At 53.3% G+C, this 13,522-nt stretch overlaps 1 protein-coding gene across 1 annotated transcript; it reads right to left on the minus strand.

Moving 5' to 3' along the window:
* Positions 1–2,730: 2,730 nt before the first annotated feature.
* CTRC (chymotrypsin C) lies at positions 2,731–9,943 on the minus strand. The gene is made up of 8 exons (XM_004313310.2): positions 8,885–9,943; positions 7,531–7,622; positions 7,337–7,434; positions 6,319–6,444; positions 5,306–5,442; positions 4,353–4,498; positions 3,345–3,497; positions 2,731–2,806 (listed from the first exon to the last, which is right to left on the minus strand). The coding sequence occupies exons 1-8, from the start codon at positions 8,922–8,924 to the stop codon at positions 2,792–2,794; spliced, it is 807 nt and encodes a 268-aa protein (XP_004313358.1). The 5' UTR covers positions 8,925–9,943; the 3' UTR covers positions 2,731–2,791.
* Between the last annotated feature and the right edge of the window lie 3,579 nt (positions 9,944–13,522).

The following is a 13,522-nucleotide window of genomic DNA, read 5'->3' on the forward strand; positions in this document are numbered from 1 at the left end:
GCCTGGAGGGGTGGGATAGGGAGGGTGGGAGGGCGGGAGACGCAAGAGGGAAGAGATACGGGAACATATGTATATGTATAACTGATTCACTTTGTTATAAAGCAGAAACCAACACACCATTGTAAAGAAATTATACTCCAATAAAGATGTAAAAAAAAAAAAAAGGACTCTTGTGATTCCACTGAGCCCGTCTGGATAATCCAGGCTAATCACCCCATCCCAGGGTCCTTCAATTAATCACACCTGCAAAATCCCTTTTGCCACGTAAGGTAATGCATTCATATGTTCTGGGATCTATGGCATGGACGTCTTTGGAGGGCTAGTATTTTGTCTACCACAGATAGGCATTGACCCTTGTATGGTAACAGTGGGTCTTGTCCCTGAATCTGAGAATTTTACACTCTTGTTGAACAGAGAGAACTGTGGCTTATGTTTTACCGTTTATTAGCTAATAAAAAGTAGCTTTGATCATCCAATCACGTTCCCAAAATTTATATAGATTTGGCCCTGGGGGGGATGCTGCTGTCCAACACTATACATATGCCTCTTAACTAATTACAGAATCATTACTGAATTACTGACCTATCTCTCCTTTCCATCTGCAGCTTGATGGTTGGGGCCCCATTAATTCTGGCCTAGAACATTGCAGCAGCCTCCTCACTGGCCTCCCTGCCTCCATTCTGGCCTGCTCCAAATCACCCTCCATATAGCTGTCAGATGAATGCTTTAGGGTGTACATCTGACCACAGAGATCACTTCTCTGTCTAAAACCACTCTACGGCTCCCTATTGCCCTCAGAATAAAGTCCCAACAACCCTCTACCATGGCTACAAGTCCTTCCAGGAAGGGCCTTTCTCACTCTCTAGCCACATCTCTTGCCCCTCCCCGTTAGGGTGACTGACCATCCCAGTTTGCCTGGGACAGCACTGAAAGTACCACTTCCTAGAAAACTACTCAGTGCCAGGACCACTGGTCACCCAATCCCTGCCCTGTGCCTTATGCTCTAGCAATACCTTCTGCTTGGAGATTCTTCCAAGCAGTTACCATGACTTTGCTTATGGCCTTCCCTCAGTCAGGAAAGTGACCCCTTATGTTATCCCCCAGGGTATCACTTAGGACTGTGCTGAGCTGCAAGTAACTGAAAACTGGACTACAGTGGTTAAAACAAATGCAGGTTTATTTAGTTTTTACATAATTAGACATTCAGAGAACGGTTGCTGGCATCAGATCTGCAGCTCGATGATGTCTGAGCTCGTGTCTCTGTAATTCTCTTCGCCACAAGAAGGCTGCCTTAGTTCCAGGCATCATATCCATATTCATCACAGGGCAGTAGAGCATGGTGGTCAAGAGCATGGGCTCTGGGGCCAGATTAACAAAGTCTGGATCCCAGCTCCACCACCTCCCAGGTAAATCACCTTGGGAAGTCACTAACCATCTCTAGCCTCAGTTTTCTCATTTGTGAAATGGGGATGATGTTAATAACCTACGTCTTAGGACTGTTTTGGAGATTAAGTGAGGTAATACACGTAAAACCTGTAGAACGGTGCCTGGCACAGAGTAAGTGTTCAGTAAGTGTTAGCTATCACTTTGATATTATAACTGCAAGGGACCTGGGGACAGCAAGAAGTTAGCATTTTTAGCCTCCAGTATAGAGACAACTACAAAAGGAGGAGGCTGGGAATGAAGTTTGGGTCAAGCAACCAGCAGCATCTTCTGTATTTTGGTACCTTCTGCTCAAATGTAAAGAATACATTCCACTGGGCATCACCACCTCTAGGAAGCCGTCCTGGACTCTTCCTGCCTACTCTCACTGGTTTAAGTGTCCCTTCGCCATGCTCCTGGACTGTATTCCTACCTTCACACTTACACCAGGGAACTCAGTGATCTGTTTATGGGTCTGTCTCCTGCAGAGCAGGAATCTTGTCTGGACCATCCCTAGATTCCTACGGCTGAGCTGGTGCTGGGCTCCTTGTAGGTCCCATTGCTGGTTGAGAAAATAAAGTATTTTTTGAGAATGAGCTGGACATCGTGGGAGGCCACGGTCCCCATCTCCAGGAACCAAAGTCTGATGGGGAAACTGGACAACTCATGGACCAACCAGAGGCAGCCATAGTTGATGGCTTTCCTAGGAGGACTTCAGCGGCCGGGTTGGGGATACCTCCCTCCATAGAGCAGCACATCCCCAGGAGCGCCCTGGACCAGAGACCCTATGGTCAGGGGTCGGGGGTCCCGCTTGGATGTACCTCACTGGACACTGAGTCCCTCTCTTTTCTGGACCCCTTGCCCTCTAGTCGGCCTCAGGACCAGAGGGCCCTGCCCTGAGCCTCTTGCCTGTGCATGACTGGACGTCTGCTCCTGTGATCTGGCCCAGCTCTTTCCTTCTCTGGGCCTGAGCTGCCCTGCCTGTCTAGTGCAGTGCAAGCTTTCCCACCTCTGACCTGCTGTGACTATGTGTGGAAGCCATTGCGGTCTGATCAGGGCCCGGTGGTTCACGGCTTATGAGATGTGCGGGGATGGGGCAGGTGTCTGGTGTGTCCTTAACTCATATTCCCTCAGGCACCAGGTGGCTTCCTGGGGGTGCCCCCTCCACCAGCATCCCCAGCAGCTCCTTCCAAGGCCTAACCAGGCTGGCTGAGGGGGATCTCTCATTGCACCCCTGGTATGGAAACGGGCAGCCCCTAGAGAGCCCGGGAACCCGCAGGGGACGCGCAAATCAAGACACAGGTCGCTTGAGGGGAAAGGAGGTTTATTGTGGTTGCCGGGATTTGCGGCCTTGGCTCCCAGGGATGAATCACAGCTGTAGTTTCTGGAGAAGCAGAGAACAGAGTGAGGGACTCTGCCGGGTGTGAGGCTCTGCCGGGAGGGTAGGAACATGGCCGGCAGCCCCGGGCCTTGACAAGACAGGCTTGCCTCTGCCCGAGGGGTCTGGCCCTCTCGGGCACTTCCGACCACTGTGCAGGTGAGCTCAGGATACCTCCTGCTCCCAGGGTGGAAGCCCCCAGCCCAGGGTGACTCTCTGTCCCCGCACCCTCAAAATATAGACGGCCATCCATGCTGCCCCCTCTCCTGTGCTGGGGCCACGCTTCACATTTGGGGGCACTGGTGGGGAGCCTGGGCTTGGGACAGAAGTATTTGCTGATGGATGAAAGGGTGGGGAAGTGAATGGCCGTTTGCTTCACTGCCCCTGACTCAAGGCTGCCTGCAATAAGCACGAGATCAAAACTTCTGGAAGGAGTGAGTGAGTAAGTGGAGTGAGTGAAAGAGTGAGTAGGGGAGTCAGTGAAGGAAGGGCGAGGGAGGGTGAGGGGCGGGTGGAGAGGAGGGGGCAGGGGAGGCGCACCCACCTCGTCGATCCAGTTGTTGTAGGCGGACACGCGGGTGAAGACCGTGGGCTTCTTGAGGGTGTTGCAGCTCAGCCCGGAGCCGAAGCTGACGATGCCCCGCACCTCCCAAGAGCCGTCCTTGGCCTGGCAGTTCAGTGGGCCGCCCGAGTCCCCCTGTGCCAGACGGGGCGGGCGTCAGAGGGAGGCTCGGGAAGCAGGAAGGTCAGGGCGGGGCATATGGCTAGCCCCTGTTTTGGCCTCAGCGTGTCCATAGTGAGGGAGGCAGAGAAAATGTGGTTTGTGGGTAACTTGGCCTTATTCTGGGGGGCCCTGGGGTGTCAGACTAGGTCTTGCTTTGCTGTGTGATCTTGAGGTGTTGAGAACCCTCTCTGTGCCTTGGTTTCCCTAGCTGTTCAGGTCACCGCACCTAAGACTCTGAGCTGCCCAGAGGGATGAGCATGCTGGGAGCCGTGTAGGAGACCCGAGAAAAGGGAAGAAAATGCAAGTGGGGAGAGGCTCATGTGTTTGAAAACGGGACAGTCCCCGATTGTCCTAGATGTTTCTTCGTTCTGTGTCAGACTCCCTGAGTCTTCTGTCTCCCTGGACCAACGGAGCTGATGGTATGAAGGAACGTGTGCCCGGACTTCACCGAAGTCTCTTCTACCTGTGTTAGACTCACTTAGTCCTCATAGCAGCCCTGTGCTTACTACCGCTCCATTTTATGCATGGGAAAACTGAGGTTCAGATAAATCAAACAGCCTGCCCAAGGTTACACAGCTATGAAGTGGGGGGCTGGGACTCGGACTCAGACTCACATTCAACTTTCATGCTCTGGCCACAGTGCTGGTGGGGGAGGGGAAGGGGGACAGTGGCAAGTTTCTCCTGAGCCTCTTAGGCCCAGCCAGGGCTCAGTCTCCCCCCAGGGAGAGGGGGTGGCGTCTCCCCACTTCTCACTCCTTTGCCCTCCTCACTGCCCCCTTCCATCTGGCCACGTGCAGTAGGGACGTGGGGCAGCGCCTCGACACTTACGTTGCAGGCTGAGATGACACCATCACCCCCGGCGCAGACCATGGTGTTCTTCACATTGTTGCCCCACCAGTCTTTCTGGGAGCATGTGGCGTGATCCACCACGGGCTGCAGGCCCTGCTGCAGCTCGTCAGCGATGGGGCCGTTGGCTGGAGAGAGAATGGGTGGTGACCGGGCGGTCAGCCCAGGCAGCCTCAGCGCCAGCCCAGGCCCAGGCCTTCAGGGAACAGAGGGCTGGATGGGGCTGGGCCATGACCGGGCGAGTTCTGGAGAGACTTTGAGGGACCCACACACAGGCCCTTAATTGAGAGGCGAGACTCTGAGCCAATGGTCCTGAACTGTTTGGGTTAGAGACCCCTCTAAGGGCAGGGAAGGCAGAACCAACCCATAGAAAACCCTTAAGAAATAACCACTGAGTTATCTTTAATTTGGGTTCTGGGGTTTTAATTGCCAATGGTTTCCCTGTAGTTCTCTGCATTTGGTGTCACACACTGAAAGGTCTTTCTCACCCCCAAACTTTCCAAATTGTAGAGGATCTGCATTTTCATCTAAGTATTCTGTAGTTTCATTTATTTGCATTTAACCTTTTAATTCAGCTGGAATTTACTTGGGCGTGTGGTATAACATAAGGTCATAAGATCTAATCCCCGCCCCAAGATGGTTAGTTTCATTTATTTACTAGTCACTGACATGACACTTAGTATGTGCCTAGCCCTGTTCTAAGCCCTTGACAAATTCTAGTCCATTTAATCCTTATAACACCCTTTATATGCACTTGTTAGAGTGTCTGCCGCATGGTATATGCTTAATAAATATTAACCATTATTACAAAATTAAAAAAGATGTGAAGATGTTAAGGCAAAAAGGAAAGTGGTGGGCAAATGTGGGTGGTGTGCTTATCACGGGAGCTGCTTCCTCCAATAAGACACTCGTGTTTGGCCAGGGGCTATACTCACTCCAGAGACGGCCCCAGCCAGTGACGTAGCAGGGGTAGTCCTGAGGCAGCAAGGAACCCTCCTCTGGCAGGCAGGCTGGCTGGATGGTGTCACTCAGTTCCACGGGCTCCGCCAGTTTGATAAGGGCAATGTCATTGCTGGAATCCAAAGTGGAGGTGGTGAATGGCAGGAGGGCCTGCTCCCCCAAGCCAATGCTAAGAGGCCCAGGCTGTGAGTTGGGAGTCGGGCCAAGGGTGAGCAGGGGTCCTCCATAAATATGCTGGACCTCCAGCTTCTTACTGGCAGACAGAGATGCCGGAGGACCAATGATCTGCCTTCTAACCCCATCACCCCCTCCTGTAGGTGTAGCTTCTTCCCCTTCCCCCCCACCCCGCGCCACCTTGTGTCTTCACATCATGAAAGGCTTAACAGAGGGGAGACAAGAGCAGAAGCCTTCTGAACCACTGCAAGGTTATGTATCAACTGAAATTCAGCTAAGCAAATTGGAAATTATAACGATAAAAACACTTGCGGATGCAATTTTTAATGTTTTCGTGTCGCCAGAATGAAAATGGACAACCCTAGAGAGAGCCTGGTTTGATTTCTAGTTCTGCCATGTACTGGGCTGTGTGACCTGGGACACATTCCTTAACCTCTCTGATCCTCGGTTCCTTGTCTAGGGCTGTTGTGAGGATTAAATAAGAGATGGCATGTAAGCTGCTTATTACAATGCGAGCATGCATCAGTAAGGGTGAGTGCTGGCTCCTCCTCGGGCTGAGAGACTTCAGGTATTATACTGGGGGAGCCTCAGGATCCTTATTCCCTGTGTACTTTCCAGAGACCCTTGGCCAGTGATGGGTATTGGAGGGGTGTCCACCTCCACTTAGCATTTTGCCATTTTGCGTAAAGTCATCATCTGTTGGCTGTTCAGGCTAAGGATGGGGTCCAGGGACAGGCTCCGGCCGCATCTCAGGGACGCCTCCTTCTTCTGAGCTGCTCCTAGGGGGCTGTGGGATGGCCAGCTGGGCACTCACCGAATTAGGAAGGAGCTCCACTTCTCGTGGACAAAGATGGTGTCCACGCCCATGACCACGGAGCCTTCCTCATTCTCCACCTCCAGGTTGTTCTTCCCCAGGGCCACGCGGTAAGTCAGGGTATTGCTGGACAGAGCAAGGGGACCGGGTCAGGGTGGCCTCCTGTCCCCACTGGCCGGTGGGGTAGAGGGGCACGTTGGGTCTTTAGTGACCCAGCTTTGGGGCCACCGTGGGACTTGTTCGGGGGAAGGGAGTGTTCATCCCATTGACCCTTCCCAGGGCACGGGGTAAGGACCCTGGTCTTGGAGTCAAGTCCACTTTGACTGCTAGGTGGGTAGGCTCGGCTTCAGTTCTCTCACCTGGAAGGTGGAGATAATCTTGGAACTCACCTGCCAGGGCTGCTGTGAAGATGAGCTAGTCCACATGCTGCTGGCCTGCATTCTCTCTCCTGCATTCCTCTCTAACCGCCTCTTCCTCTCCTCTCACACAAAATGCCCCGCCACACCGGCTTCCACTTTATTTCTCAAACCTACCAAGTGGGCTCCCTCCTCCGGGCCTTTGCATCAGCTGTTCCCTCCACCTGGAACACCTTACCCCCAGACCAATGACGTCTTCCCTTATTTCCTTCAGGTCTTTGCTCAAACAACTCCTTTCAAGAGAGATCTTCCCCCGGCCACGTCATTTAAAATAGAACTCCTCATACTTTTTATTCTCTTTCTGCTTTATTTTTCTTCATTGCCACTTGCTTTGTTATATATTTACTTGTTGAATGGTCTGTCACTCTGTCTTCCACTAGAATATAAGCTCCCTGAGAGCACAGACTGTGTCCTCACTGCCGTGTTCCCTGGCGTATAGTAGGCGCACAGTAAATACTTGTGGAATGAATAAATTAACAACTGAGTTACTGGATGGGAGTAGCTTATTCAGCCCAGTGTCTGGAGTGTGTGCTCAAGAAAAGCAGCTTATCAGGCTCCTGTCCCCGGGCGAGGGTGGGGTGTCTGGGCAGCATCCGGTTCACCTGATGCAGTGGGCAGCTGTGAGGACGTGACTGGGGGTGATCAAGGTGCCACCGCAGGTGTGCCTCCACACGCCATTCTTGAGGTACTGGAGGGAGATCTGGGGGAGGATGGGGAAGGACCACGTGTCAGCCCCCAGGGACCTGCTCCCCACCCACCTCCACCTCGCCTTCCCCACCTGCTGCAGTGCGCTTACCTGCCAGGGCCAGCTGTGGGGAACGGCGTTGTCTCCGCCCACCACCCGGGCTGATAGGTTGGGCCGGAAGATGGGGACCCCGCAGCTGGAGGCTGGGGATACAGGAGAGGAAGAGCACAGGTGAGCCAGGCTGGCATCGCTTTGGGGAAGGGGCAGGTGGAAAGAGCGCACATTTGGGGGCTGGGCAGACATGGGTTTGACTTTTCCTGCATGGCTTTGGGGAAGCCATCGAGTTTGCTGGGCCTCAACTTCCCTTTCTGTGAAACGGGAAGACTAGCGCTAACCTGGTAAGTTCGTCCTGAGAATTTAAAAAACATGACATAAATAAATGACAACTAAGAAAAATTAGATGACGCAGGTAAAGAATTGAGCAAAAGACCTGGTATAGAGTGAATGTCGAATCATTGAAGGAAACCCAAAGTGGCTGGCTTGTGTGTGAGTGCCCAGGTACACCTGTGTCCTTCAACCTTACCCTGCTGTCCCTTTTCAGGCCACAGCACAGTGTGGGTGTGTGAGCACTGAATCTACAGAATTCCAGACTGTCATAGCTGGGGAGCTGTGTGGCACAGTCAAGAGCGAGTGCTGTGCAGTGAGGAAGACCCAGACTCAAATTCTGGCTCTACCACTAACCAGCCATGTGATCTTAGATACCAAGATATGGAGCATCACTGAGCCTCGGGGTCCTCATCTGTAAAATGGGCATATTAACAGACCCCGCCTCTCAAGGTTGTTGTAGGATCAAATTGGCTCCTGATCGTCAAGGGCTTAGCACAGTGCTCGACACAGAGCAAACATGGGGTACACAGGAGCAGCTATTGTTATCATCACTGTTGTTATTAGCTGGAGGACTCTTAATCAAGTGCTCTCACTTGCCAGAAGAGCCAGTGAGCTTTAGAGAGGGGAAGTGGCTTGTCCAGGTCCCGCCAAGAGAGAGGGACATTCGAGCCAAGTTCCTGGATTCCCAATCTGGGAGGTCACCAGCATGGCGGGGGGAGCAAAGAATCCCCAAATGAGAGATGCTGATGCTGGGAAAGGTAGGCCCTGAGGCCCCCCGGGGTCACCCGGGATGAGGCGCCTTCTGCGTCCCTGGTGCTTTCCATACCTCATGGCTCATCCTCACCCTGGGGTGAGGAACATGAATCCTATTTTGCAGATATGGAAGCAGAGTCGCCAAGCAGGCAAGTGGCTCATCCGACACACAGCTGGTCAGTAGTAGCTGAACCCACGTGGGACCCCAAAGCTCCTTTCCTGAAGCCCTGGAGAGCAGAGGGTCCCTGACCCCAGCCTTGTCCCCAGGAGGCCAGCCCAAGCTCACAGCCCGCTGGCTGCCGCTGGTCCCCAAGCCACAGCTTACCGTAGGCCAGGAGCACTGTGAAGACGCTGACGCCCAGCATGTCGTGAGTGCCCGGGATCGAGTGGCCGTCGCAGCGACCAGGTCCCCACTTATAGGCAGGAGGAGGGTGGGCCCACCTCGTCAAGGCTGAGCCACCCCTTGGGAGGAACCTGTTCTGTCAAGGCCCTTTCCCTGACCTTGGCTGGTTACTGTTTAATTTGCGCAGGAGATGGAGCTGGCGTGGAGGCAGGAGTTTCCCAAATATCCTGAGACAGAGCAAATCTGACGTTTACAGGTTTGGGGGGCCCTGCCACGCTGCTTGGCCTGACTCATTTTTCTTAGTTGTCATTTATTGTGCCGGGTGCCGTGCCCAATACCTCTTGCAGTCACTTAATTCTTCCAACACCACGCGGTAGACACTCTTGTTCGCTCATTAAACTTCACGAAGCTGAGACTCAGAGGGTCGGGGGCAATCCGTGGTCACACAGCTGGGCAACAACAGACCCAAGATTTGAAGTCAGCGCTTCTAACGTCAGTCTGGGGCCGCAAACTCCCGTGACGCACCGCTTCCTTCTCTGTCTTTATAGCTCTTTGGTTGCTTCCTGTCCTTTTCTTTCTCCCTTATTCAACGAATACTGTCTGGTCTTGGGGTACCCCCTGCTCTCCAGCACCTCCTCCCCAGGCTTTGGATGGAGGCCGAGGCGTGGGCTAAGCTCCTACCTGGAGCCAGCTCAGGTGTCTCCCAGCAAGGTCTTCAGTCTCCCCGTCTCTAAAATGGGCAGGTGGGACCAGATGGACTCTCAGGCTCCTTTCAGTCCTAAAATTCCATGACTTGGATGTCAAGGTCGAGTGCAGATCTGGACTTGTGATGTGTGCCCAGAAGTTCCAGCCAGAGCCCCAGCAGTTTGGGCTCAGCCTGGCTCTCGGAGCATCTGGTTTAACCTACTTGTCCTGAGGCCCGACTTCTCCCCTTTGTCCTCTTTTGACTCATTCTCGTGCTCCTAGGAAGTTGTTTTCTGAGCTGGGCCCACTGGTCCCATTAGGAATTATTTCCTAATAAAGAAATGCAGAACGCTACACACCCTGCCAGTCGTGGTGGTGAGCTGGGGGTAGAGGAGGACTCTTAACTCACACGTTTTTACAGCTTAAATCCTTTTTAAAAACAAGTGTGTGTTACTTCGGTCATATTAAAAATCAATAAAGTTTTGACTGAAAAAGCAACAGCAGAGAGGGAGTGTGAGGGAGTGTGTGTAGGGGTGATGGCCTCAGGCCTCAGAACTGGGGTGTCTGGGGGATCTCAGACTCGCTGCGAGAACATTCTGTTGCCTTCTAGAGGCTGGTCAGTGACTACTGCCCACCACACCTCAGACCCAGAGCTGTTGGTCACCAAACTCTGCAAAGGGTCACCCTGGGCTGGGGACTGACATCGTAAAGAGAGACAGGCTGAGCTAGGAGGTATTGGGGGTTGCCAGGGTTCTGGGGGCAGGAGACAAGACTCCTGGTTTCTGTCACAGTCAGTGACTTGCTGGACCCTGGACCTTGGGCAACTTCTGCGGCCTCAGTTTCTCTTGAACAACTTGGGAAAATGATTAGCTGGGCTCCTGTGGATGGGAGTTTGCTGATTTACACACACAGAGAGACAGCAAGGTCTAGGCGCCCATCTCAGTCACGTGTACAAGCCCATGGATATACAAGCATACAGGGACAGGCAGACAGACAGACACACACACACCAGTGTCCTACATAGAAAGCAGTCTGTTATAAACACAGTCATTCTCAGAGCCCCGAGCCACACATTCAAAATGTACTCTGATATAGAAATAGCCACAAGTGCACAGGCACATAGGTAGTAAGGTACCAGATGAAAAGTCGTTCATTTTTTTTCTTTTGGAATGTTCACAGAGAAACTGACCTTTTTGGAGAGGGAGGTTGCTGGCTGCTCTGGAAGGTGCAGACAGCATCAGCTTTAGGGGAACTTCATTGTTTTGAGACGTTTACCAGTTGAGGTCCTTTATGTAAGACAGCATCAGCAATTGTGCTTGGAGAAAACTGACGTCACCTTAGTCTGTTTCAGAGGCTGAAGATGGGATGTTGAGTGCTTTGCCTAGTGTTGGACCATATTCCCAAAGGACGGAAAACCTAGAGCCAGTACTTCCTAGCTGTGTGACCTTGCGTTAGTGACTCAACCTCTCTGTGCTTCCACATCCTCATCTATAGAATGGAGATTAAAAAGTGGTACCAGCCTCATAGGGTTATTGTGAGGAGTGCCTGGCATAGGGCAAGCACTATGTAAATGTTGGCTGTTATTATTATTGTTGTTGGTCGTCTGGTTCTCATGAGAGAGCTTGAATCTGGACTGTCACCAGGCCCTTTTGCCTTTGTGGGCCCCTTCCTCCACCAAAAAATATTAAGAATTTTATGTTTTATGACTGCGTGGGTATAAAGACTAGTATAATCCAGTTCGGATTCTATTCATTTTTTTCCTGCCAATTTTAAGAGAAACTAAAACATTTCTGTGGGCCTTAAAGTTATTGTGGGCTCCAGGCACTGCGCCCACCGTACTGATGGACGATTTGGCCCTGGCTGTGGCCCCTCCGCATGTCAGGTTCTGCACAACTGAATGGCTGAGAGAGACATTGGGGAATGTTCTTTGGATCACGATGAGTGCCTGTTCTGGACCCTGGAGATGCCTTTAGGGCAGCCAGGGAGAAAACTGTGCTGTCACTGGGAGCAACTGGGGCAGAGGTGGGAGCTGCCTCTGGGCGTGCGCACGGCTAGTGCCAGCCCCTCCTGACCTGGCCCTGGTGCAGGGAGCCATCGGCCAGAGGACGCCATCCCTCCAGGGGCTCCAAATGCCTAAAGTTATGGGGGTGACACTCGGCTGGCTGACCTGATTTTCTGGCCACCAAGATTGAAGAAGCAGCCCCAGGGGGACTTGGGAATAACTGCAGAAGGGCGCCCTGGGGGAGTGGATTGCTGTAATTGGAGGGCAGGGGGCTTGGTTTTGGGTTAACTTAAAGCTGTGACTCTTACCTGCCCAGACTGTGAGGCACTGACTTACCAGGTACACAGAAGCCCTTCATTCCTTCATTCTTCCCAGACTCGCTGAGCAGCTCCGGTGCGTAGGCGCTGTGCTAGGGCTGGGGCCACAGAGAGGATAAGACCCTGTTCAGCACTGCTGGACCTCCCTGCCTCGCTGGGTGATAAGTGTTCATTGGAGTGTTCTGGGCCAAGAGCTGGGAGCCCCAAACGAGAAGACGTGAGTTCTGGGTGGGAGCTTAATAGGGGGCAGGTGGGAAAGGGTGGCTTCTCTGCAGATTCCATGTCCAAAACGAACATGAGGACTTGAGACTGTGACGATGCCAGACACCCCCATCCTTATCCCGCTGAAGCTCATGTATTCCAGGGCCTGGAGCAGGGCCTCCCAGGATCTGGGCACTTAATGTCCCCCAGCCATTCAGGGCCAGACTGTGCTGGAAAAATAACCATGGGTGACTTGGCAGAGGCTGGGCTCAGGGGAAGGGAATGCCAGGAGAAGCAATGCCAAGGTTGGGAGTCAAGCGGGGAGGCTGTTGGTGAGAGCCTGAGAAACAGGGCAGGTGCCACTGACCGGGGCCCATAATTTTTAGTTGCTGGGACAGGACTTTCGGGGGGCAAATGTTACATCTTGGGTGGGACCCACTAAGGAGGCAGGCCTGGGGGCTGGCAGTGTTTCTCCTCAAAGTCAGATGAAAGTACTGGGTGTTGAGAGAGGGTTTGGGGGCTGAGTGAGGGGTTTGGGGTTTGGTGATGGGGACCGGGACTTGGTGGGGGGCTTACTGAGAGCACGGGACATGGGCAGGGTTTGAGGAGCCGGCTCCCCTTCCCATTCCTGGTCCCTGAATCACTCCAGGCCTCCTTATTCCTCCCGTGCCCTCTGCCTGGGCTGGGAGTGGGAGGTCTTGTGCGGGCCGAGGCTGGGGCCCCTCTCAGCTGGATCTGATGGTGGAGGGCCTGGCGTGGGACCGCTGGCCTGTGTTCCTCACATTCTGAGGGCTGGAGGCCCACATCCACCGCCGGGCCAGCTGGGCGGGGGCTCTGGGGCTTGAATTTTAGCCCTTCCCTGTCAGTATCCTCTGTCCCTCAGTTCTGAGACCCTTTTGCTAGCATGTCAGGGGTTCTGATGCTCTGCCCTTGGGAAGGCAATTGAAGGGCGACGCTTAACCCAACATGTGGTGTTAATGATAGTGGCATCTCAGGCCACAGGTGGCATGTGGGAGTGGCCTTTCTCAGGAAATACACTTCAAGGACGCAGCCTTCTCCAAGCAGGGACTAAGGAAGCCAGAGGTGGAGGGCATCCTGGCTGCTGTCATACCACCCATGTCCACCCGGGGGCAGCGATGCCCAGCCTAATCTCAAACTCCTGCACCCCCAACTCAGGTTGCACTTGACAGACGGGGGACACGCTACCTGGAAACCGAATGGTTGGGAAGACTTTGAGACCCTCTCATTGAACAGGTGGGGTGACTAAGACCCAGCGGGAGCCTGATCTGTCCAAAGCTACACAGGGACCACCTGGCTCTTTGCCTTTCATCCAACCACCCGTCTGCGGGGGAGGCTTGGGGTGCATCTCTGAGTGTGGCAGAGAGTCTTGGGGGGCTCTAGGGTGCCTCAATCCAG

This window comes from Tursiops truncatus, chromosome 1 (assembly GCF_011762595.2).
Source record: "Tursiops truncatus isolate mTurTru1 chromosome 1, mTurTru1.mat.Y, whole genome shotgun sequence".
Classification (NCBI taxonomy): domain Eukaryota; kingdom Metazoa; phylum Chordata; class Mammalia; order Artiodactyla; family Delphinidae; genus Tursiops; species Tursiops truncatus.

Excerpts from the sequence above, each read along its gene's own strand:
- CTRC (XM_004313310.2), bottom strand. The coding sequence starts at position 8,924 with ATGCTGGGCGTCAGCGTCTTCACAGTGCTCCTGGCCTACG. Across the intron at positions 7,623-8,884 it reads CACAGTGCTCCTGGCCTACG|CCTCCAGCTGCGGGGTCCCC; the intron begins GTAAGCTGTGGC and ends CTGTATCCCCAG. Across the intron at positions 6,445-7,336 it reads ACAGCTGCCCACTGCATCAG|CAATACCCTGACTTACCGCG; the intron begins GTGAACCGGATG and ends TGCTCTGTCCAG.